The 25,487-nt window shown below is 40.1% G+C and overlaps 3 protein-coding genes across 9 annotated transcripts; 2 read left to right on the top strand and 1 right to left on the bottom strand.

The window, feature by feature from the left end:
- Positions 1–370: 370 nt before the first annotated feature.
- On the bottom strand, positions 371–4,964 carry LOC115755928 (alcohol dehydrogenase). The gene is made up of 6 exons (XM_030695544.2): positions 4,371–4,964; positions 4,179–4,272; positions 3,753–3,966; positions 2,518–2,659; positions 1,624–1,794; positions 371–751 (listed from the first exon to the last, which is right to left on the bottom strand). The coding sequence occupies exons 1-6, from the start codon at positions 4,875–4,877 to the stop codon at positions 560–562; spliced, it is 1,320 nt and encodes a 439-aa protein (XP_030551404.1). The 5' UTR covers positions 4,878–4,964; the 3' UTR covers positions 371–559.
- A 4,008-nt stretch (positions 4,965–8,972) lies between these two features.
- Positions 8,973–24,990, top strand: LOC115755929 (TOM1-like protein 5). Of its 7 annotated transcripts, none has more exons than XM_030695547.2 (11): positions 8,973–9,171; positions 9,371–9,425; positions 10,111–10,265; positions 10,866–10,944; positions 11,195–11,293; positions 11,368–11,481; positions 11,608–11,801; positions 14,392–14,467; positions 14,740–14,825; positions 15,549–15,707; positions 17,779–18,393. In XM_030695547.2, the coding sequence occupies exons 3-11, from the start codon at positions 10,165–10,167 to the stop codon at positions 18,104–18,106; spliced, it is 1,236 nt and encodes a 411-aa protein (XP_030551407.1). In that variant the 5' UTR covers positions 8,973–9,171; positions 9,371–9,425; positions 10,111–10,164; the 3' UTR covers positions 18,107–18,393. The 7 variants fall into 7 exon arrangements, 6 of the variants coding, with proteins under 6 accessions (XP_030551407.1, XP_030551411.1, XP_030551408.1 ...); XR_007196960.1 differs by lacking the exon at positions 8,973–9,171 and adding an exon at positions 24,979–24,990 and having other exon boundaries at positions 9,225–9,425; positions 17,779–18,370; XM_030695551.2 differs by lacking the exon at positions 8,973–9,171 and having other exon boundaries at positions 9,224–9,425; positions 10,124–10,265.
- Positions 21,569–22,691, top strand: LOC115755932 (myb-related protein 308-like). The gene is made up of 2 exons (XM_030695555.2): positions 21,569–21,892; positions 21,983–22,691. Exons 1-2 carry the CDS (start codon positions 21,630–21,632, stop codon positions 22,689–22,691), a joined length of 972 nt encoding a protein of 323 aa, XP_030551415.1. The 5' UTR covers positions 21,569–21,629.
- Positions 24,991–25,487: the final 497 nt, after the last annotated feature.

Consider the following 25,487-nt stretch of genomic DNA (forward strand, 5'->3'; position numbering starts at 1 on the left):
GCAAGAAAAGTTAAAATTTTTAAAAAAGGGGGAATAAAAAATTTTAAATTTTTTTTTAAAAAAAGGAAAAACTTAAAAATTTTAAAAAAAGTTAAAAAACATTGTAAATTTTTTTTAAAAAATATGGAAATTTTTAAAAAATGAATTCTCGCCACCTGGAAATTCCCAAGAGCAAAAATTGTGTGCAATTACCAAATGCATTTCTATTCTAGAACTGAAATTTTGTGCAATTACTAAATGCGTATCGATTGCTAAAAATTATCTAGGGAACATAATTAGAATTGCTTTTTTGGATCGGAATCGTTGCCAAACAAGTCCTAAGTCTACTTGTCAGGAAATGCCAACGCTCACTGCATTTTCACACACGGAATGCCAGAAACCTACCCATACTAAAGGTATGAAAAGGGCAGGAATATTATTGATTTTGGCTGGTTATTAGAAAAACAGCAGCCAATTCAAGTTGATGTGCGTTATGGAAGAGTGAAGTTACTCTCTGATCATTTAACTGCGAAAACACAAATTTCAACAAGCATTCAGAGCTGAGTGTAGGAGTGATGGGCTACACTATCTCAACAATTGCTCTGCTGACAATTTTTCCTTGGTCAAGGTCTTGAAATGCTTTACCAGCCTCTTCAAATGTGTATTTCCTTGAAACTGCACTGGTGAGATTGAAGATCCCTGATTCTGCCAACTTGACCAACTTGGGAAGATCCTGCCTTGCTCTTGCTCCGTACGAGCCAATGACTTTAATCTGATCAAGAAAATCATTGCTAATTGTTAAATCATTTGAGTCTTAATGCAGCAAGTTGATCCAAGACCATACATATTCATCATTCTTCACAATAGCCCAAGAATGAGAGTGAACAACTCTAGGTGCTACTACTTTGACATTCATGATGATATGAAATCTGAACTAGGGTGTTGATGAGTGCCCCTAAAACACTTGCTCAGTAGATTTTATACACGAGGACAATTTATACATTGGAAACCGTAAAGTTTCCCAAATTGGTTGTTAACTAATTCTCTAAACTATTCAGCGGAATTTCAGTCAAAAGTTTATCAAGATGCAAGTATACTACAAGACTTAAACATCCAAAAAACAAGAAGATGCAAGTATACTACAAGACTTCATTTAAAATACATTAAAGTACTGGGGGCTTTGCGTCAATGCACTGTGTTTATAGTGCATTCAAATTCAAACATGCAGTATGACCAAAAAAAAAAAAAATTCAAACATGCAGTAATTATTACTTGAAGTAGTCCCACCAACTTGATACAAAAGGGATTGAAAAACAGTTTGCTGTTATTTGTTACCTGCAAAACATGTTTTACAGACTGTGCTCTTACAACCATTTCTTCAGAAAGATTGAAGTCCCTAAAACTCAGTAGTATCCACCTTACCATATAGGTTGCTTTTGAGGACAATGGCTGAACAAGTAAAACAGCTATTGTCCTTCAGTATTCATTTCTTTAACTCCCTTACTTTTCAACAAGAAGGTTTCAGCTAATAACAAGGGAACAGCAACTAAAAACGTAATTTAGTGACTGCAAGATAACTCTGTGACTAGTGTCATGCAACTGGGAACAAATTCTCACATATCACAAGTAGACTCGGTTATTCACCTTTCTGCGGACAAGTCGATTTATGTCTACCTCCCCCACGGCACCAGATTTTGCAAGTCCTATCATCACAGCTTTTCCACCATCCCTAACACTTTGTACACACTGCATGAACGTTTGTGGTTTTCCCAGGGCTTCTACAGCAATATCAACGCCCATCCCTCCAGTTATTGTCTGCCAAGAGACGGGGAGAAGCACTTAGTCGAGAAAAAGTATAATGATAACAATTACAATAACGGTGTTAATAAGATGAAGAAGAAAAGATTACAGAAAGCAAATTGAGCCAATTCACAAAGCACACTAGAAGTCAATCCCAGATGAGCATGTCAAGGTCAAAGCTAAGTGCAGAAAGTGAAAATTGATGTGTATGGAGCATACAATCATCCATGGGTTCAACAGCATACATTTATTCATCTTAACCTCTTCCAGAAACTAAGCGCCAACAAATCTTCTTCCCCCTTCCCACAAGATTAAGATGGGGTAGCCATGCAAATAACAACCTGAAGTGCTGTAAAGAGAAGATGGTACTCTAGGGCTGGTTAAAAGGATGGGGTTGACCAAGAGACCATGGACAGACCTCCACAAAGGATTGTTGATTCTTGAATACATGGATCTTGCGGGCATTGTACTAAATGAGCAATTATTACATGCTCCCAAATATTGCTCCTCATACAATTGAACCATTGAATCTCGAGGATGTAATTAATGCATAAAATTATCGTGCATCCAACTACTCATATCCAATTTTACTAGAGTACCAATAACAAACCATATTAAATAGGGCAACACGGTGTGGAAAGATACAAGTGGCGAACTCCATAGAGGGAGAAGACATCTGTGACTCATGCTTTTACACCTCACGGTGACCCTAAAAGGGATAAGCCCAAAAGCACATACCTTAATCTTTTCAATAGCATCCTCTTTGATTGCATTCACGGTGTGGGTGGCCCCAAAAATTTTAGCTTTCTGTAATTTTTCATCACTGATATCCACAGCAATAATATCAGAGGCACCAAATGCCTTAGCTATCTGCAAACAACTGAAAGATTCAAAAGGTCATACTCATGTAGGAAGAGAGGACTAAGGTATCAAAGGAGGCAAAGCATTAGGGATAGGATGGAACAGCCAGCAGACCTCCCCTCATACCAAAATGACAAGTTCAGGTGACATAAATGATAGCAATTCATTGTTCTCACAGCACATAAAATTTCAGCCTTATATGTTGAATATATTACACCATTTAACCATACCAGCTTAAGGAATATCTTTTATTTGTTAAAGAAGATCCACTTTTCTTGGTCAGATTACATCTTAGATGGATACCTAGAAACCTTGTCTCTAGACAAACAGAGGTATAGAAAAAGCAGGTTGATTAAAACCTGCAAACCTTGTCTCTAGAAATCTTAAACATGATATTTAGGGACTTTAGGTGATGCCTAGCATAATAAACTTGATGGAAGTTATTGCTTGTAGCAAGGAACTTGCACAAAGAAACTGTCAGTTGCATCGTGTTATGAATCTGAGCGTATTCAGATACTAAGATTGGTTTATTTATGGGGCATATGCAGGGTTCATCTAGGGACCCTTCAACAAGGTTCAACAGCAGCTAGCAGGGGAAGAAATTTTCAGAGAAAAGGGGAAAGTATGAATTGTCCCAATTCCTCAAATGATTGATGGAAGAAATTGGAGAACTCTCAAGGGCGAGAGATGAAAATTTTTGAAATCAAATAAGAATGGCCAGAAAAGGCGAACTGTTTGACATAGTGGTAGAAACTTCACAGATAGATAAAACTGCCATTGAGTTCATCAATCGCATTTCTAGCCACGATTGAGGTGCGGAACTTTTCGCACATATCAATGGAAAATAATCAATCACCTTAGTCCCAGGAGAGTTCACATGATACCATACCTACTGGTGCATATTTACAAGGAAAAGAAAAGAAACATGTCCATATTCGATTGCAGGCCTATGCCATTCCATCTACCTTATAGTTGGATCACTGTGCATTTTTCTATGCCATAATAAAATTGATGTTCATTTAGGCAAAGACGCTTAGGATGTCTGTAAGCAAAATACTAGATAAACCATATACATTGTTGGCTGTAGCTTAGATGATGTGGGAGTGAGGTACCTTGATCCAACACCTCCAACACCAACAACAGCGATGGAATCCCCAGGCCGCACCTCAGCTGCGTGGGTCATAGCACCGTACGCAGTGAAAACTGCACAGCCTAGAATGGCGGATTCCGAGTAGGGCAATGAACCAGGTAATACAGCTAATGCATTTGAGGGCACAATGCAGTATTCAGCCATCCCTCCCATACTATACATATAAACAGGTTCACCTGCAAATATATCTGAGATTCAGGAGAGGGCATCGTGCAAAAGAAGGAGAACCATCGAACCTCCCTACACTTTGTCAATTAGAGATCAAAGAAACTCGTACAACCATTGGGACATGAAGGAGCACTAATAAGAAGGGGTAAGGCTAAGTGTAACATGCATCTACAAATTTGGGAGGAGAGGAAAGGAGAGAAGAGACGAGAAAAGAACTTGCCAGTGCCGTGGAGGAAAAGGCGAGTTTTGCCGTCATAAAGAGTGCCGTGCGCACGGTTATAAGCGAAGAAATCCTCGCACAGGTCATCATGACCCTGGAAGTCAAATCAGAGAAAGTGTCAGGTGAGGCAGAGAGACTAGTCTTATGTAATCAAGGCGTGGCAAAAGAAGAAGGGAAAAAGGAGGGACCGACCTTAGAGCAGTGGAAGCAGGAACCACAAGGCATGATGAAGGCCCCGACGACGAGAGACCCAACTGGGAATTTGTGGACGATCTTGGGATCGGTGAGGGGGTGGTGATCGACGACTTCGCCGGTGATCTCGTGACCGACCACGCAAGGGGAAGCGAAGGGGAGCTCACCTTTGAGGACATGGAGGTCGGAGTGACAGACGCCGCAGGCTTTGGTGCGGATGAGGAGCTCGCCGGGCTGGGGACGAGGGATTTGGAGGAGCTCGAGAGAGAGGGGGCGGGTGGGATCCCGGAACACAGCTCCCTTCATGGACGACGACGGGCTGACGTGATACCCAGCAGAGGGAGAGGATGAAGAAAAGCATCTCGTACCGATCTCCGTATCGCGAACGTGATGATGAGCAGCTAGCCATCTCCAGGAGGAGGAGGAGGGACGAGAAGCAGCAGGAGCAGCAACAGAAGACGACGACAACTTGGACAGGAAGAACACCCTCTTTGCCAATCTGCTCATTTCTTCTATCTTCCTCGCTTGAAAAACCGAGCTTTGGATTTGGAGTCAAATTTTCAGAGACAACGACGACCGCCACCACTCTCACCAGTCACCACCACCAAGTAAGCAGCACTAAATAGAAGACGACCAGACCACCACCATCGAATCGAAGAGGGTGACGCCACGCCAGACTGCGGCTCCAATCACTGCCGTTGATTTTGGATTTACATTGCGGGCCCCACCTCTCTCTGTGTCTCTTTCTCTCTGTAGCAGCAGCTGCAGCAGCATCAGCTCCAGCTCATCGTGCAAGTTTTTCTTTCTTTGGTATTGTCTATTGCAATTTGCACACCGCGAAGGGGAAGGGGAAGGGAACCAATGAACGATCCGATCTTCTGTCTTTCTCTCCGTTAGTTTATGATGAAGACATTCGCATAACCATCACCTTCCCCGAGACAAGCATCACCGGCCGTCGCCCTCACTCACTTCACGGCTAATTAATATTCGAAAAATTTTCAATCGAGATGCATCCCATTTTCTTAAATAAAAATTCAAAATAAATTTTATTTCAAGTCAAAATCTGAAATAATTCCATCTTCATTTTAAAGAACAGTCTGATCAAGAATATTTTCATTATTTTATTTTTTGATTTTTTTCTATTTTTTCCAATTTCTTTTTTTTTTTCTTTTGTTTCGGCGGATGACACTCACCTAGGCACCGCCGACCCAGGTAAGGCGACCCTTACCTATGCCCTCGACGATTGCTGCAAGGTGACCCTCGCCCTGCCTCCAAGGTTGAGAGAGGCGCCTAGCCCGGGCTCGACAACCGCAAGGGACGCTCGGCCCGGGCGAGGCCGGCGACCTTTCGACCCTTGCTAGTCGAAACAAAAGGAAAAAAGAAAAAGAAATGGGAGAAAAAAAATAAAATAGAAAATAAGAACAAAGAAATCACAAAAAAGAATTGATAAAAACAGCCCTTGATCAAACCCTTATTTTAAATAAAAAAGACACTTCATGTCCTTATTTGAAAAACGATAGAACTTCATGCTCTTATTTGAAAATTTCCCTTAAATTCAAGAAATCTCTCTAAAATGATAACATGTATCCATAAGAGGCTCGACCCACGTAAAATGGTGGAGTCAAATTGTTATAATTAGCGTCGGAGCAAGACTTTCTCAATTAATTATGGATCTGAGCACGGGTCCAAGTGGATGGTAGAGACACGTGGTCCTTTTTGAAGTGTAGTTCATATTCTTCATCAACGGAAAGTCATGGGGGTTGCGTTCTCCGATGAGCGAACGAGTATTCGAAGGCTGCCTCGACGAGGTTGTAAGGGGAAAGGGAACGTCACATGGTTGTTATAGTTTAAGTCCGTATAATCTCTTTTCCTTGTAATTAAGTATTGATACTTCTCTTGAATGTAGCCCTAATTTGATGATGAATCAAGATAAACTTTGGGTGGGTTGGTTCAGCTTTGCGAATGGGCAACGGGGAAATGCAAATATCTTAGCGTAAGGGGCATTGGAGAAATACAAACATCATTTGGTAAAAAATACTTTAAAAAGCAACTTTGGTCTAACTAATATTCGGCAAGAAAAATTTGTAAATGAGCTTTCTTACTACATTTTTTTAAACAAAATATAATTAAAAGAGAAAAATCAAACCTAGAGCAAAGGCCACTAAGAGGCAAGCGACCTTTGGCGATGGTCGCCCGGGCCGCAAGACAAGCAAGTGTCACTTGGGTCGGGTGACCCACGGCTAGGGTTGCCAAGGCCGCACAACCCCAACGATGGCCGCTTGGGGTCGCGCGACCCTCGCCGGGGGTTGCACGACCCCAAGTAGCCTTAGCCACGGCCCTAGCCTGCCGATAGCCTAGGCTTTCACTTTCCTTTTTTAATGAAAAATAAGGGACAAAATCGAAATTTGAAAAAAAAAAAGTGAGGATAGTTTTGAAAGAAAAAACCCTAGATCAGCATTCTTAACACTAACTTTCATCCCAAAATCCCTTGAAAATAGTTGCCAAACGCTTTGTATTTTTCTCAATGAGCTTTGAGGCTCTATTGAGCTTTGAAAAGCTGAACCAATCCTACCCTTGGTATCTTAATTTCTCTTTATAGTTATGATTGTACGCTTGATTTTAAAAATCTCATATATATATAAAAGATGAAATTCACAAGATTCACCGTTCTAAACATGGGCCACTACATCGATGGTGACCCAAACCAGCCCCACATTCAACTCCATTACCCTTCCACGTTGCTAATGATGCCCGTTACTTTTAATTCTGGCATTTCTCTATGTTTCCCCTATAAAGCTAAAGAGGCAACTTAGGGCGCACAGGATAACACTTTTGAAAGAGAATTTCTTCTTCGTAAGTACTTCTAAAATAGAAATCCATTTGGTAACACAACTTCAAAAGCAGAAATTCATTTGGTGATGCATTTTCATTTTTCTACCTCTGAAGTAATTTTTTGCTTCAAAAATTGTTTTTGACTGACTTTCAAAAGTAGAAATCTCTTAACATTAATATTTCTCACTTCGGCCTCTTTTCATTCTTAGTGCCTCTCTCTATTTGCTGCAAATCACTGTATATTCTCACCCTCAACCATGCCTCCGCCTCTGCCGTCGCCACTCGCCGCCCACCGTCGCCCACTGCCGCCAATCGCCGCCACCTCCGTCCATTGCTGCTCACCGCCACCAAATGACGCCACCACTACTGTCCATCGCCACCCACCGCCAAATACTGCCACAACCGCCGCCGCCGACCACCACCTTTGCCGCCGCCCACCACCATTGTTATGTCATCGTCTCCAACCGCTGGAGTAAAAAAAAAAAAAAATTTAAAAGTAAACAATATTGTCAATAACAAAGAATTCCGTTAAAAAATTAACAATTTTAAAAAAACTTAAAATAATTTCAATTGCATGAGAGTATTTTAACAATATCATTTTTCTTTATAAATTATAAGAAATAAATATTCTATGACTTGGTTAAATATAAGAGCATTTAAGTAATACGAGTCGAGTCAAGTATGGGTCGTTAAATTTATACTGTATGAAAATGTGTCAAAATGGGTTAATTGGTCAACACAAGTTAGACCATATTCAACTTGACCCAAACTCGACCCGCCCCAACCGTTTGACACTTCTGGGCATAGGCGAAGAAGCATCAAAACTATCATTGCTTGTAGAGTAAATATATGAGCTCGGCCATTGTACTCATTAATACTATTTTTCCCCATAAAATTGGTCCCCATATGCACAAATAATTAAATGAAAAATTATACATAAATCTTTCAACATTTGTATTTCACTTCCCTCGAATAACATGTATTTTAAGTTAGGATAAATAATTTTTCGTAGAAGATTTTGTGTTAATCCCGAAGTAGAAAATTTCAAGTTGTTACCAAACGAATTTCTATTCCAAAAGTAGAAATTTTGTCCTATTATCAAACACATTTATCTAATCAGAAATTAACTTCTAAAGAAGAAGTAGAACAATCAACTTCTATTTAAAGCAAAAGTGTTGCCTTGCATAAGCCTTAGCTTATGATATGATCGGTATGTTTTCCTTTTGTTTTTATCGGGTGCTATTTTGAAACCCAAAAATAGCCAACACAAATATCGATTTGAGTGAGATATTTATTCTACAGTGCGTCGATCATATCATATCCCGACAATTTTTACTTCTCCATGCATTGCTTTTATTGTGTACGTGTAATCCACTACTTTGATCTTGTACTTCGATCCATGGGGACTTAGCCTTTGCGCCAAGACTAGGACCTCGGAGCTTAAACTCGAACCTCTAGATGTTCACTAAAGAATGTGACGGGTGTATTTTAGATGTTTCGGTCCTCGGATCTTGTTGGAGAGTTGGTTTCGCGAGTGCTCAATAATATATAAAATATTTTAATTGTTTGAATTTTTAGAAGATTCGTGAACTGGAAAAAATTTATTGATTATAAATGATAATTTATGTCAGTATATTTTGGACGATAATGAAAATATTTATTTTACGTGGAATATAAGCAACAAAATTGAGAAGATATTTTTTAAATTGTATGTTCCCAATTTTCCCCTTTTGAAGGAGGGAGTCCGTACTCCGTACCCAATAACAGTATACATCTAATCAAATCCCCCTCAAAAGAACAATCTTTCTTTACTCTAACCACCCTCCATCGATCCTCGAAGAAGATCGGAGACTCCGAATCAACTTTTTGCGAATCGATTTGATACCACCGGTGCATCAACAAGGCTCCATGTTTGCCTAGGAGGGTATCAAAAGATATGGGATTTTGCTCTATCATCATCAAATCACTTTGGTAATGTCTGAGCCTGAGGTCCATGCCAGACTTTACACTTGTCTTTTTAATCTTCGATGGGCGTTCAGATTGAGTGCCAAGTTTCAGCACTTTGTCCCGACACACAATCTCTCTCTGTGTGCTGAGCTGGGTATCCGTGATCGAGGGGTTTTTTCGTCAAAGCCTTACAACGTCCTTGTTTTGTTGCTCTCACTTCAGAGTGGAAGCTGCACTGCACAGAGGGAGTATGCTGCTGCTGTAGTGTCCACAAAGGCAAAACTCTTCTTTCGGGTTCTTGCTTCCTTTCGCCTTTCCTTTTCCGAGTATGGGCATTTTGTGTTTAGCCTGATTCGTTAGGTGTTTGCAATTATGTGATTTTGTACAATTTGCTGTCCTGAAATTATACGCCAATGAAGTACTGATTTCCTCTGATCGAACTGTAGTTTCTTTCTGGCTTTCCAAAGGATGATTATGCCTTTGTTCGCCTAAGAGAAGTAAAAATCTACCCTCTTGCTGTAAGTTCTGCCGGCTTGATTTTCTTTTCTTCCTCGTGGGTATCATTATAGTTGGTGCAACACTATTAAGCTTTACTTCATGTGGGTTGCATAACTTTGACGACTTCTATAGTGCTTAGGAGGATTGGCGGCTGACTGCTTCGGTCTTCCTCGGCTCTGAAATCCACGTAGTGCTTTGTCAGTAGTTGTCTCTATTTGCCTTATCAAGTTCTTGGGTGCAACTTTGGATGGTTTCATAGTGAAGTGGAGAAGCCATGCGCAATCATAATTGAAAAACAACTAATCTTGACAATTCAAACAAATTTGAACCTTGCAAGTAAAATCTTCATGTTCTGATGTGATATTCTTGGTTGGTTCTGTTGCTGCAAAATATGATCATCAATAAGCATGGTCCTGCTTTCTTTAGTCTACATGGTAGTTTGACTATATGCCCCATAATATAGAGGGTTCTTCCAGTTCCAGCTCCTTCTCTTTTGAAGTCAGTAAGTATTTGAAAGATGGCTTCTGAGCTTGTCAACACGGCAACAAGCAATAAATTGACAGAAATGGATTGGACGAAGAACATCGAGATCTGTGAGTTAGTTGCTCGTGATTCAGGGTAAGTTTTCTCTGGCTTTGGTATTTGAGTGAAACACTGCAATTGTGAAACCTAGATTTATCATCTGGTTACTGCTGTTAAAATGGAAATATTTGTCGGATTAAATAAAAATAATGTAAAACTTCAGAACTTTTGCTTTTTAATGGCAAACTTTTGTTTTTAACAGAATAATTACAACCTTTCCAGCATATCCTCACTCAACTCCATTGGTGACAAAAAATGCGCTTGAATTGCGAATGACTTAGAGATGTCATACTTGCTATGATAACTTGCATTATCTCAACTGTTAATGAATTTTCATCATAACACTCCACCCCTGCTAGTTTCTTCCTTTTCATTTCATTTTAGGTGTTACTCATGCAGTTGTACATGAAACCAGTTTTATATGAAACCAATTCAATTGGCGCTCTTGCCAATATCATGGTTCAACTGTTGCTTACCCTCTAAGTACGTTATTACTTACCATGTGGTATGCACAATCCTGGTTCTAAACAGCATACACTATAACGGTCTGGCAAATAGTTGGCCATATACTGCATATACAGTATGTTTTCTCAGCTATAATAAGTGATGAACATGGTATCTCCAATAACCATGCAGGGTATCAAAAGATATTATTAAGACCATCAAAAAACGACTGCAGAGTAAACATTCAAATGCACAACTCTATGCAGTCATGGTGAGTGTGATTCTTTTGTTGCCATTCTCAGTTCTCCATTCTGTAACTTTCTTCACTGTTTAATACAGTTTTATACTTCTTTATTGTTGTACTTTCTTTCCTGAGTGCTGTTCAATTATTATTATTATTATTATTATTATTATTAATTTATTTATTTTTTTGCATCGATAGTTTTAGCAGCAACAGCTGCCATAGTCCTGTCCTTTCCTGTTTCTTAACGACTCTTTGAAGAAGGTCTGTTGTGTTGCAGTTGTTGGAGATGCTGATGAACAATATTGGAGAACCTATTCATAAGCAAGTCATTGAGTTGGGGATTCTCCCTATTCTTGTGAAGATAGTTAAGAAAAAGGTTTGCATTTGATGTCATATTCTAGATGATTCGAAAAAATTCAAATAATGCACTTAATGGAAAATTTCTTTCAGACTGACTTGCCAGTACGAGAGAGGATATTTCTCCTTCTAGATGCCACACAGACATCCCTTGGTGGTGCTTCTGGGAAGTTTCCTCAATATTATTCTGCATTTTATGACCTTGTGGTAAGTACTAGTATTTAACATTGGGATCATGTTTTGGATGTTATATTGAAAACCTTTGTATTTCCGAACTTCTGATTTGCATTGGTCAGAAACTTAGGCATTAAAATCTATTTGAATTGCACTCAGAGTTCTGGAGTTCGGTTTCCCCAGAGGTCTCTGTCCTTATTGTCAGACAATGCTCCTGCACAAGTTGTGAGGAGATCCTCAGGTCATCCTACTGCAGAAGCAAATAAAAAGAGTCCTTCTGGCAGGGAGCCAGCATCTAGTGGACAGGATGGGTTTGCTCAGCAATCAGGCACATGTTCTGTCTCTGAATTGAGGTATATTCCAATTTCCATCAGATAACATTGGCTCCGTATGGGCAATTGACTCATCAGCTAGATGTCCTTTTCCTACAGAAAACTCTTAAGCCATTCACATTAAGCTCCTTCAGTTATCATATTAATAAAATAAAACATAGCAATTTTAGTAGCATTTTCCATGTTTTGTGGAAGCTTTAAGGCTAATATGCTGAAAGCATCAGGCATGTAATCCAAAGCCTATTTAAAGTTGAATCTTCTGTCAAATTCTTCTTTTCTTCTTGGCATTTTGTCATAGAGGCCTTATGCCGAATTATTCTCTGGGAAGTTTTCTTGCTTTAGTCAACCACGAAAGACTTTATGCACCTCTTTACCAAAAAAAAAAAAAGACTTTATGCACCTTACCAAAAAAAAAAAAATACCTTACCAAAAAAAGACTTTATGCAATTAACATACTTAGTTTTTCTTGTACTTTTAGGACTTCAAACTTTCTCGTGTAATATCTTTGTTCTTCCTGGATTTGAGTAGTGCAGGCAAAAAACAAGGTATAACGTCATTATTTTGGTAAAATTAATATCAATGTGCTTTCTGCACAAGTATTCGCAATATTTAGGAGTTCTTTTTTCTTAATGGGACGAGATTGATTTCATAGAGATTATTTAACCCAGTTCTTAGTTCTTGTCTTGTTCTGTCTGTGTAAAGTTATGATCAACGATGTCCATGTCAGTAATCTCTACACTTGACTAAGAATCATAATAAACCTAACTCTGCAATTTTTAATATCATGATGATGGGACCGTCATTGACAGATGAGTTGTGATCAATTTAGGATAGACGGAGGGCTGTCATTGTGTCATATGGACTCTTTTGCTATATTGGAAGAAATTGAACTAAGTTTTCAGCTTTCAGGCATACAAAGCGTGGCAGCTGGTGAATTTACTATGTCATTGAGAAATTAATAGCTGGTGCAATCTATACAATAAATTGATTGTTTCAGACCATCGGATTACTTTATGTTTGCAAACAATGTCCACTTTTTAATGGTTGAAAGACTTGTGCTCCTATAGACTACTGATTTTGCTATCAGTCAATTAGTCAGGTAAAAAAATATAATAATAATAATAATAATAATAATAAGTCAGGTCATCACAAGTATAGGAGAGTCCTTTTGGGATTTTCATGGACCTTCTCTCATACTTGTGAGGAGCATGGTAGAAACTTGTGACAAATCCAAGTCCTCTGATGATTTAAATGTGGTATGGTCATGTGGTTCATGTGTTAGGAGGACCCAACCCTGCATCAGTTGACACCCATGAGTGCCTCTGACAGTAGTGAGCCCCCTGGCTTAGCTGATGGCAGTTGAATGTTTCTGTTGGTAGCATGATCCACACGGTTTGGAGTCAAGTTATAGATGAAATATCTGCTTCTTTTACCAAATGCATGAACTACAGCCTCCACTGAAGGAAAGATAAGTAGTTATATCATTGGATACTGGACGATGGCTCTATGTATTAGTAGTCATCCCTCTTGCCTAGTTGTCTACATCTTTCTCAGTGAACTTGATATGCATGGCTCCTCATGGATTTGAATGAATTTGGGATGGGGATGAAAGCCTTGCTTTGCCAGGCATTAGAGCAATGATAGAATTGCGTCAGTGAGGATGAGTGGTCATTTTTCTTTGATAGATATAAGTGGCCGGTGATCCATAGTGAGTCATTTCTCTGGAGGGACACGTTGGTTGGTGATTATTCTTCATATCAATGGAAAAGATACTGGCGAATTTTTCTTGCTTGAAATAGGTTGATTGAAGTCACAGTGCAGGAAGGAGTTGTAGAGCCTTATGAATGGGCTATGGAAATGAGAGATGCTGCCGAAAGTGTGGAGCTTGGATTATTGTAACATTAGTAGGAGAGTATCTTTCGCCTAACTGGTTAAGAACATCCAAACTAATATGGCACTCCCATGTTTGATTTCTCCAAACTTGAAGCTAGAGCTGTAACCAGGCAATGCCGAGTCAAGATAAGCTTGATTCGACCTGGATTTTAGGGATCAATACTCGTTGAGCTTGATTTATCTTGATTTTTCTAGCTTGAGCATCACTTCATCAAATTATTCATGTGCTTGAACTGACTCAACTAATTGAGCTTGAATCAAGCTCACACAACATGCAAAACAATAGTATCATATGTATGTTTCTTATTCTTTAATTTATTGATGAAGTTAAATGTGGGAGAGTAATTTGAAAGTACTAGGAGATTGCTTTTTTGTTGTTTTGGTTGGGCTTTTCAGCTACTAGTATGTAATGCTCTCATAAAGCCATAAATGCTCCAATTTAAAGCGGACCTTTACATATGAAGATCCTTTATGCTTTTTTTAGGTTTCTACAAATGGGTCCCCCTCCTTGGTGCGTAAAACGAGATTCCTGTTTTAATCTTCTTGGAGAAAACGTTTGCCATCACCAGTCAAATTTTCCCTTTTTGTTTGATCTTCTTTTGCATGTGTGGGTGAGGAAAGGGGAGTTGGGTGCGTAGATGGAGGGAAGACGGAGAACCATTTTCATATCCTTTTTTTTGTCTGATAAGGCATTTAGCACTCGATCAATATCGTGCAGTGTTGTTCAGAAGGCCCGTAATGCATCAGAGGTTCTGAAGGACGTACTTGATGCTGTTGATGCTCGACATCCTGAGGTAAGGTGAAGTTGAACTCTGGATTTTATCATTTATATTGCACACAACACCAAGACACTGCAGATTTGGAATATGGAAATAATGTCGTTACACTAGTTCATTAAAGCTTCATACGCATATAAAGACTAGGCAAACATACCTTTTAATGAAGTATTCCTAAGTAGGGATGACTTACTGTAACTTGAGTTTGAATAGTGTATTACCATGTTGAAGTCCACTGATCAGAGCCTGAAAACGCAATGCTTTTTTTTTTTTTTTCAATGGCCTGACAGATTGCAAAAGATGAGTTCACACTTGATCTCGTGGAGCAGTGTTCTTTCCAAAAACAACAAATGATGCGTCTTGTGATGACTTCTAGGTGAGTATTCTTTCTAGATTAAGTTTGAGTTAGTATCTTTGGCCAATTATCTGATGCATGAGGATATCTTAAAACTGTATGGGCCGAAGTAATGTTTTTAAGATTAAGCTTACCATGATAATTGCTGACTTTAATAATGCTGTTGAAACATACTAGACTGTAACTAAAAAAATTTTGAAACTGAAATTGATCCTGTTCTTGCTTGTTTAAGTCACAAATTTTTAATTGGCATTCTCTTCTTCTTGTGTCAGTAGATATATAGTTTGTCCAGCAAAGACACTAGATTATCAATTGGTTATCGTTTAGACAAAGCAGGAGATTCTATGGGTACTCGACTGAATTTAGTGAGCTGATGGAAAGGTATACTTTATTATTACATGATACCATTGGACGATGAAGGAGGAGAATGATTGGAAGTTATCCAAATATGTCGTCAAAGACTTGCCAAACCTTCTGATGAATTCAAATCTTGAACTAGAACATGGGGCTTTCCAATCATCATATTTGCTACATTGAAAAGGTTTATATTTGGGGATGTTAATAGATTGGTACATAGTTTCCACTTATGTTAATTGTATGAAATTCCACCCCTATTTCATGATTCCTGGGTTTAAGGTTCATGTTGCCAGGTTGATTTGAGTAAGTTGAAGAGATCTTTGGGTATTTCATAATATTTCTTGTCAAAATGTGTACTAAACTGAATCAGAGATTTCTCTTGTCCAGGGATGAGAAGGTGGTTTCTCAAGCAATCGAGTTAAATGAGCAGCTTCAAAATGTTCTTGCACGACATGATGCTCTCCTCTTGGGTAGGTCTGGCACACCAGCCAGTCATGTTAATTATAAAGAGATTGAGGAAGAGGAAGACGAACAGCTTTTTCGAAGGTTTGTTAGCAACCTTCTCTCAATTTCTCAAGTATTGCTTTAAAGAGGTTCTCCGCTGGATTAATTCTCACACTTCATGGTTGGAACTAGGGAAGCAATTGAGTGAGCCCATGCTGTTGAAAGCTTGAACTTGACTCAAAATAGTTTCAGCATACTAGAGCTCAGCTTGATTTATCTCAATTTAAGATTGCACTTGGATTAGAGATCAACTAATAACAAAAAATATAGGGATAAATAAAGATAAGAGGCCAAGCACAGTGAAGCCAAAGAGGAGGATTCCCCCAACAAGTACCAGAAAAGAATCAAACAATACAACTTTCGTAAGAAATATCTTGAACAAATATTAAGCACTGTTTCTATCCCTACTCACCGCACAGACTAGAATCCAGCAAAAGGAGGAAATTTATAAAATAAAAACCCTGGGCAACATATACTGTAGAGGAGGTGATCCCTCTCTGAAGACAGTTATATCACTTCGACTCATAAAAACTGATTCTCTTCTGAGAATCTATAACTAAATAACAGAAAATCGACCCCAGTTGACAAAGCATAGAGACTTAACGAAACATGCTAGATAATACAGATCTCAAGGGATATCCCTTGGAAATTTGTGATGGAATATTCATCTTCAGCCTAAACAGGAAAGCATGACCGTTTGGGTTCCTTGAGCTGCCTGCCAGATGCATAACGACAAAGAGAGGGAGGCAGCGAACCAGGAAGGATGGAGGGGAAAATAGAGAGAGTCACACAAGTTTGGGTTGGGATGTTTGACTTCCATGGATGGCAAATGGCTGGGGAAATCGAAGAAAGGGTAAAAAAAATAATAAAATATCATTAGCACTTTAAAGCATTTGAAGGGGATAAGAGGGTAAAATATGCAGGAAATTTTAACCTGAGGTTTAAACAAGCAATGGAGGATACTTAAACAAAATAGATTGAAAGTTTCCATGACCGTGAGCTTGATGAAGAACTATGGCAACAACCTTTGAATACTTTCAACAGGCGTGCCAAATTAGGATTCATTTTTCAGATGATCATCTTATCTATTTTTCCTCGTTAGATTAAGAATCTTCATTGAGTGCTCAGAATAGTCGAGTCTTTTTAGAATATTATGTTTCCTCTTTAATTTAGGATGGAGCATTATGTTTGCAAGTTTTTAGGATATTATGTTTCCTTTCTATTTGAGATGGAATATTATGTCTACTCGGTTTTTAGATATGAGATTTCTCAAGTTTTTTATTCAAGCGTTTCCTTTGGGGAATAGGGTCTAGTAGTCTATAAATATGCTCTTCCTTTGGTTAATGAAAGTATGTTGAGTGAATAAAATTTCAGCATTTCTTTGCTGAGAGTTGCACGATGCAATTCTCCCTTATGTGTGATGCTTAGGCGCTTTGCGTGAGAAGCCTAAAGATTTTTCCTTTTCTTTCCTAACCTTTCTTCCGACATCTCCCAAATCTCATTAATTTCTCAATCATTCACTAATGAACCAACTCATACCTCGCACTACTGTTCACTGGTGCTGTTCACGGGTACTATCCACAGCCCCAAAACAGTTCTTCCAAATCTGATTTGACCTGGTCGGATTGTTGTATATATTAAAACTAGTCTTTTCAATACCACCCGGACTTGCTGGTGGCCTATGGTCTGCTTCACAGCCTCATGTTGGTGGTCAGGACTTGTCTGTTATTTCAGATAAAAGTGGATTAGACCGTCTATATTTTGACTTTGTAAAGGATGAAAAGTGGATGAAAGGGACGGGTCTTGAATCTCTAAGCTGTTGCATATCAAGCAGGCATGCAACAACTGACTGAGGAAAAGCTGTTGATATGAGTGGCAAACAATGTGTTTAAATTGATGCTGTTACCTTTGCGGAAGAAAGCTGTTTACAAGAGTTGAATTCTTGCCTTTTTGGAAAAAAAAGTTACTTAATTGTGGCCTTGTTTGGATATGGTAGATAGAACTCTGCATAGATACCAGATCTTCAAGTGATGGTGCTAAAGCTGCCACTTAACTGCTGCATCGTTTGATTTCTGATTTCATGTGCATTCTTGTTACTTCTAAACCATTGCAGGTTACGAAAAGGAAAATCTTGTGTCAGGCCTGAAGATGAAGAGGGGATAGTGCAAAGGCCATTGGACCTGTTCGGATCATATGTTCCTGGAGAAATACCGTACCGTCCACTTATACTGTCTCCATCTTCAGTGGTATCTGGGGAATCCAATGGGCAGGGTCCACCTGTGGCAATCCCTCCTCCACCAGCAAAACACGTTGAGAGGGTAAAATTTTTTGAAGAAAACAAGTCGGATAGTTCTGGTGCAGCTGGACACATGAGGGGGCTGTCATTACATAGTCGAAATGCCAGCAGTTCACTTAGTGGAAGCGTCTATTCCAGTGACTGATGGGACACTGATCTATTTTCATGCTTCGGTCTGAGATGGGTGCAAACTCTGCCGTCATCTGGTGTGGAGCTATATACTTCTTTCTGAACCCCGGCTCATGGATGTATGCAAGTTGCTCCTTTGTATTGGCAACAAGAACACAATGACTTGGTGATATGGGCTATTCATCAGTCAAGCGTCTCTCACTGCGTTGTGTAGTCCACGATGCAGGTAATTGCATTGGGGGAGAGCTTTGGATGTTACCAAATCCTATATATATATACGGTTATGTGATCAGCGTTTGCCTTGGGTTCTTTTTTGTTTGCATGTAAATATGAGGAGAGCCCATCTTTCATGGAAACCCATTAACATAGAAACCCACCATTTAGGATGACAGGGCCCATCTTTCATAGAAACCCTTGCCCGCCCCACCTCGCAAGGACAGAAAAGAAAGGTAAGTTTCATACCGAGGTGAAGAGTGTTCTCCATTAGCATCTGAAGAACGCCAAGGGGAGTCGCCAGCAACCAATTCACATAATGGCTACAAGAAACATGGGGAAGAATTATCCAACTGAAATCAGTCTTTTGATGGTTTCATAGTGCTATTTTCATTGTTGAACTTGCGATCGTTTTTGTTTTATGAGACCTTGATCAATACACCGAACACAGAGACGTATTTCTGAGCATCGTATAGCCATGACCAGTTGAGTTGCCAGATTTTAAGTAGTACCGTTAGGTAAAACGATTGCAAAAAGTTTTACTATGATCAGGGCATAGCAATCGATCATAGATATAGCTTACGCTGGGAGCGACTAATGCTTAGGTACTTCGGAGAAAGCAAGCAGGGGATTGTTGCTTTGCTGTGGTTTTCCGCCGGTACTAATGGTAATGGAATCCCAGTTCTTTATTCCAGCATATTAATCAACCGACCTGGGGGAGATACAACTTATACCAACAGCACAAAAGTAACAACTCACGTACAAAATCCGGGTTTGTTGAACATCCATTTCTCAGCTATTCGGCAAGGACCGAAATACCACTGGTTAAGTGGGACTGTACTCACTGTTCACTGTTCCGCCTTGCCTTACGGCGCTTTCCCCCCACCCCCCCGGGCGCGGGAACTGCCCTTGCCCGGAATGCTGTCAGAAAATGAAGCTCACAAAGATAAGAATAGAACAAAAGAGGACATCAGGAGTTGTGACGCATTTGCCGTTTGCTGCATCAGATGCGGTAGGCAAACAACGAGAGTACCTGCACTGGACGAGATGGGTCACCAACCTCCAAAAGATTCTCTCCTTTTTCTTAATTATGTAATGTTTAACTTTTTAATTTATTCCACACTCCCCCAACAGTACTACTTCAACTCCAAACCCTTCTAGAAGGCATGGATGGCCGTCTCTGTTTTTATACACCCATCATATGTGAAAGCGGGGTTGGTCGAACTGTGAATACGACGGCAAGCAATAAATAAACAGATTTGAGCATCTCTTAATAACATCATCCTTGTTATCTTCATGCTTTGCTCCAAATTAGTGTCTTGTTTTCTAGCAGACCACCTAGACGTGATGAGGTGAACCCCCCCAAAATTTAATTATGAACTAGCTAATTGGGTGTCTATTCTTCAACAAATCATTAAGATGTAACATTATTTGAATCTAATGGGACGCCAGATAAGATCAAATTAACTTGCTTTGGACATTCAATCTCTTGTTTCACAAGTAACAAATGGAGTCTCTTTCTCCAGGAAAGCCCAACAAATATTTACAAAGCAAGAAAACACCGAGAACAAATAAGTGAATAAATAATTACAAGAGAAGATCAGAATGGGATGCTCTTGAAAGAGTGCAATCGAGGGAGGATACCTGGTCCAATCAGCAATCTATGTCAGTGAGAGTAGGAACATTCAGCAAAAAAATTAAAGTTAATGTCAATCATGGGAGGTAGGTAGGAGGTTTTTTAGTTAAATCTTTTTCTCTCTACTCAGGAATTGACAAGAGTTAGTGGAGCGAGTTGGAATGGGTCTTCTAGAACCTCAGCAATATATAAATGGAAGAAAGCTGGGGGAGGGTGGAAAACCATCCAAGAATACATTTTGTGTTGCAAGAAAGAATAATGGTTTTAGTAATGGTACACATCATGTCATGTTATATGTGTCTGTTGAGGGTGACCCTTAAGTAAATGGGGAGAGAACACAGAAATTTGATGCCTTTCTGTGATATGCAGAATGGGAAGTTGATGGTTGGTTGGTAGGTCCATTGAAATAATCTACTTTTAATTCTTTCTTTTCTATGCCCTCCAAATCTGCGGTAATTATAAGATCCCGGCATCAAACCATCCGAAATATTTGCTTTCGAGTCCCTTCGAGTCGACCAAGGAGGACGGCAACTCTGTACCCTTGACCAGTGTCTGTAAAAAAACATTAAGAGTACTAATATTTATATACGTTGCTCACTTTAGTGCTAATAACTTTTTTTGGATCATTAAGTGCTAATTTTTTTTTAAAAACGGTTATTTCAGTGCTAACTCCAGTGAGTTTCACCGAAAATCTGCCATGGCATCTACGTGGCTTGTTGGAGCATCCTAGTTAGCAACAAAAAATTAAAAATCAATAAAAAAAATTCATGTAATATTAAAAAAGTAAAAATAAACTAAACCTAAGCTAAAAAAAAAAAAGTTAAGTTGCAATGGCCAAAATCCACCAGCCACGACCACATCGAGTCTGTAGTAGGGGGATAGAATTTTTTTAAAAAAAATTTCACATAGTATTAAGAAATTAATAAAAAAATGCCATGTGCTTTGTTTCGTTAGAATTGACATTTAAGTGATCATTTTTTTATATTGAAATTGGCACTTAAGTGGTCGTTTTTTCTCCGATTTGGTACTTAAGTGATCCAATAAAAAAATATTAACACTAAAGTAAGCACCGTACATAAATATTGACACTCCTACCGTACTTTTTCCGTGAAAAAAACTCTCCACAATGTTAAGTATTTCACGGCTGAGAGAGCCTGGTAGGTCTGGATGCAGAATGTTGACCATGAAAAATAGGGAGAAAGTTTGATCTTCCAGAACCCTTCTATGCAAATGATGATTTTGTAATACTTGAGAAGCATAAGATTTGGAGGTAGGTAGCTGTGGGTGGAATTGGGAATAGAGGAAAACACAGGGGCCTAGACTAGACAAAGAAACTAGTAAACTTCAACTTAGCAAAATAACATGTAAGGGCAGACTCCCAAGAGGATACAACAGAAAAAGTAGAGCTACCTACCAAACATCCATCCATCCATCCATCCATCCATCACCACTCAACCTTTAATTGCAATCACCTCTTCTTTTCTCAACACCAACTTGGTCAAATGCTTTAAAATAATTTTATTTTAAAAAAAAAAAAAAAAAATGAAAGATGACGTTTCCTTCCTTCCTCTCCACCACCACCACTCTCTCTCTCTTCCTCCATAAGTAGCAGTCCTCTTCAGGTTGGATGCCCCATTTCACATTCAACCTCAACACATGAACCTCTTGTGATTGGGAGAAGAATAAGGAGATGGGGAGGTCGCCGTGTTGCGAGAGCGAGCACATGAACAAAGGGGCGTGGAGCAAGGAGGAAGACGAGCGCCTCATCGCCTACATCAAGCGCCACGGCGAAGGCTGCTGGCGGTCCCTCCCCAAAGCAGCCGGCCTGCTCCGCTGCGGCAAGAGCTGCCGCTTGAGGTGGATCAACTACTTGAGGCCCGACTTGAGGCGTGGTAACTTCTCCGACGACGAAGACGAGCTCATCATCACCCTCCACAGCCTCCTCGGCAACAAGTAAATGACTTGCCATATCACTTCTCTCCTTTTTCTTCTCTTCTTCATGTCTCCGCCAAAGTCCGACCAAGGGTTGTTACTCGCGCGCAGGTGGTCGTTGATAGCGGCACGGTTGCCGGGAAGGACAGACAACGAGATTAAGAACTACTGGAACACCCACATCAAGAGAAAGCTTCACGCCCGCGGGATCGATCCCCAAACCCACCGCCCTCTCGACTACACCAACGCTGCTGGTGCTGGTGCTGCTGCTATCTGTGCCAACGCTAATAACGGCAGCAAAAAGGCGGAGTCTCACTCGACAACTTATGAAGAATTATCGTCGTCGTCGTCGTCAGCCCGACTCCCCGCAGCGGCAGCGAAGGAAAGATTGAATTCATTTGCCAGCACGGCGGTGGCGGTGAGAGAAGAAGAAGAATCGACTAATAACAGCATGAGCAGCGGCGTGACCACCACCACCACCATCGCAGAGGAGGTGCAAGTGCAACTCATCAATAACAAGAACCTCATAAATGTTCACAAAGACACAGATGGAGATGTAGACCTCGACCTTTCGCTTTGCCTCTCCATTCATCGCCGCCAGACTATCATCAGAAACAACAGCACCAGCAGCACAGCAAGCACCGAATTACTAAGTAGTGCTACTCCTCCGCCAGCTAATACTCATAGGGATCATGAGGTGCTGCTCTTGAGTCTAGGGTTTCGTCATGGCGGCTGCAGTGCACCCGCGGCCACAACACTTGACTTGTTAAGCGACCCTTCTTCACCCCCCATCTCTAGAGCCTCTTCTTGCTGGTTGTGATGCGATGTAATCTAGTCTTAGACTACTGCTAATTACAGTTTGCCTTGTCTTCAAGCCCTCGAAACCAACTTTTCATGGGAGAGATACCACAGCTCGAGTTTGCTCGTTCGTTTCAAGTGACTGATGAACTCTCACGGCACAGGTAGAAGATGACAATCATCGTAATTTTTTGGAGAAGGGTTCTATACTAATAATCACGCGCAGGCACGCACGCACAAAAGTAGAAGGAGAGGTCAATGGACGGACTTTGAAATGGAAAAGAGCTGAAGCTTTCTTTACCAGCAACTTTCATGGTAGTAATCTACAAATAAACTGACTTAGCACAAGGATGGCCTTCTCTTTTTTGCCAAATTGACTATGTAAGCCTAATCTCTATGATGAGATTAAAATTTTTGACAAACTTTAGGGGGGAGAGATTTCCAAAAACCCCCCTAAAATGTCGTTTGTTTCTTTCAAAAAAGAAAGAAATTTGACCTAAAACATGACTTTGTTCCAAAATTTCTCTAGAAATGGATTGCTTAGCCCCTCTGAAATGGTGCCTATGTGTTGAAGCTCCCCCTCCTCATATTCGATTTTATCCCAAGATAACTTCTGAACTTCGTCGCTTCTATCTAATAGCCTCCCCGAGCTCGTCGTCAATGAAAGTAATGGTCAGCCAACGAACATGTTTCGCGCCTTTCCAAACGGCGCTTTGTTCCAAATGACCTCCATAGTTCTGGAATTGAAATTAAAATCCTCAGTTGACCTTTACCCCGTCCTTCTCACACGCAAGAAAATGCTTAACTGGGTTTGGTTCGGTCCACGGCATTCTCATAACAGTTCTCCCCCCACATCCACACTGATCCTTGATCTCCGATTTCTCGATCTATGCTCGAGAAACCCTAGCCTTTTCTTTTGTAACATGTGAAGTTGGGGCAAACATGGGGCATCCTGATGGTTTTTTATGTACACCGTGTGGCAAGGGGAGAAACATATTTTCCTCCGGTTTAAAAACCCGGAAAAAGGGGACGGGCGAATTGTACATGCGATGAGCACGTGTTCGTCAAATAGTCAGTATTTTCAATGGTGATGAGCTCAGACGGTCACTTAGTCAAAATTTAGGACAAACTCAAGTCTAAGGAGAATTTCAAAAAAAAAAAAAGTCACCATTTTAGGGGGAATTTAGGAATTTTCACAAAGTTAGGAATTCATGAGGAAGGAGCTAATGTTGTTTTCCATTCACACTGCAATACCCAAATTGAAAATGCCATAGTTTCATTTAGACATGTACTGTTAAACGTATACCACACAGCAGAGCGGTTCACATCACAAGTACAACAAACACAAGCACTAAACTAACCAAACCACACAGACACATAGTACATGGACAAGACGAAGGCCATGAATGTTTGGACACGGAAAGTGTCATTTGCATAGGTCAGGTCGCTAACTAAATTTATTGGAACCAGAGGACTGGTACGGACATACAAGCAAAGGAGGAAGGAGGGAAGATGTATGACCTTAGCCAAAGACAATGAGACAACTATCCTCTGCCATCCCCACCACGATTCGACTAGGAGAAAATCATCACCCACCTGTGGCCGCCGAGGGTCACCGGCGATGTGGGGGCAGTGGCGATGCCGCCGATTTGTCAAGCCCCCGGACCCTAGTCCCCCTCTGTCTCCCTCTCTCTCGGCTAGTTGATTTTTCTTTTTCTTTTATTTTGAAGTTTTGCCTTCTTTTTTCTTGTTTCGTTTTCTTCAAGACTTTAGCTTTTCTGATATGTCCATTTGTTTTAAGAATTCACCTTCTCTTAGATGTGCTACGAGGCCTCGACACTGGCGCATCCACATAAAATTTCCTTGTTACCCCCGGCAGTGAAGTTGGCTAAGACAGTTGTTGTCTAGAAGAATTGATTTCATCGGATAAAAATACATTTAGGATTTGATTGCATATTTTCAAATGTTTAGGATGTTGGCGCAATTTTCCACATTTTTAAGCGTCTTCCACATTTCTTGTTTTCGATATTCTATATATCCTTTTACCACCAAGGTTTGTCACTCCAGTGATTCTTGCATTTACATCTTCCGCCAGGGCCCAAGCTAGAATCCTCAGAGCAGCTCGAATTTTGCAAGGGGACTCGTCCATTCTCGCCAGAGGAGAGGCGCGATCCATCGATACGTTTGGTGGGACGACGGTGCCAAACCCATCAACCCTGAATCTCTTCCATCACGGATGATGCACAATAGTTATAATTCGAATCGTATATTTCTTAGCGAGTGCTTGAACTCCCGTAATTGCGCGCGAGGGAGTTTGCGATGATTCTGCTGACCTTTTCATCGAGTGAAAAAAGAAAAATGTTGGTTGATCAATTATCTCCGAAATGGTCAAAGTGGGCACAATTCTAATGCATGTGAGGTTTAATGCTACTGGCCGGCCGGCCATGTGACATCCATTGAATCTCAAGTCACCAACATGTGTACTAAACCTGGAAAAATGTTCACCCTCAAAAGGTGCTAATCTCGTCTTTTTTTATTTTATTTTTCTCATGCCCCAATGTCACCTAACTCTTCTGTCGTTATCCAATTTTCGTCATTTTTTTTTTGACAAAAAGAATATTTAATTGTTAAATATCAACAGATGCCATTACGCCCAGCAAACAACCACCCTTTAAAATCCCCAAACCGTTCAATCACATCTACAAATGTCTTCCTCCTCTTTCTCATTACCAAATGGCAAATGAACAATGTTGTTACATCTAGGTTTCTCCGAATCTTATTACAGAGATCTAAGGTGATATCCAATCCTTACCGGTCT

The sequence above is a fragment of the Rhodamnia argentea genome, chromosome 11 (assembly GCF_020921035.1).
Source record: "Rhodamnia argentea isolate NSW1041297 chromosome 11, ASM2092103v1, whole genome shotgun sequence".
Taxonomy (NCBI): Eukaryota; Viridiplantae; Streptophyta; class Magnoliopsida; order Myrtales; family Myrtaceae; genus Rhodamnia; species Rhodamnia argentea.

What these genes read in the sequence shown, in the direction of transcription:
- LOC115755928 (XM_030695544.2), bottom strand. Translation starts at nt 4,877, where the DNA reads ATGAGCAGATTGGCAAAGAGGGTGTTCTTCCTGTCCAAGTTGTCGTCG. An exon ending in CCTGCTTCCACTGCTCTAAG is followed by an intron (nt 4,273 to 4,370) that starts GTCGGTCCCTCC and finishes TTTGACTTCCAG; the next exon opens with GGTCATGATGACCTGTGCGA. An exon ending in CCTTTTCCTCCACGGCACTG is followed by an intron (nt 3,967 to 4,178) that starts GCAAGTTCTTTT and finishes ATATATTTGCAG; the next exon opens with GTGAACCTGTTTATATGTAT.
- LOC115755929 (XM_030695547.2), top strand. Translation starts at nt 10,165, where the DNA reads ATGGCTTCTGAGCTTGTCAACACGGCAACAAGCAATAAATTGACAGAA. An exon ending in CTGCATTTTATGACCTTGTG is followed by an intron (nt 11,482 to 11,607) that starts GTAAGTACTAGT and finishes AATTGCACTCAG; the next exon opens with AGTTCTGGAGTTCGGTTTCC. An exon ending in CGTCTTGTGATGACTTCTAG is followed by an intron (nt 14,826 to 15,548) that starts GTGAGTATTCTT and finishes TCTCTTGTCCAG; the next exon opens with GGATGAGAAGGTGGTTTCTC.
- LOC115755932 (XM_030695555.2), top strand. Translation starts at nt 21,630, where the DNA reads ATGGGGAGGTCGCCGTGTTGCGAGAGCGAGCACATGAACAAAGGGGCG. An exon ending in CACAGCCTCCTCGGCAACAA is followed by an intron (nt 21,893 to 21,982) that starts GTAAATGACTTG and finishes ACTCGCGCGCAG; the next exon opens with GTGGTCGTTGATAGCGGCAC.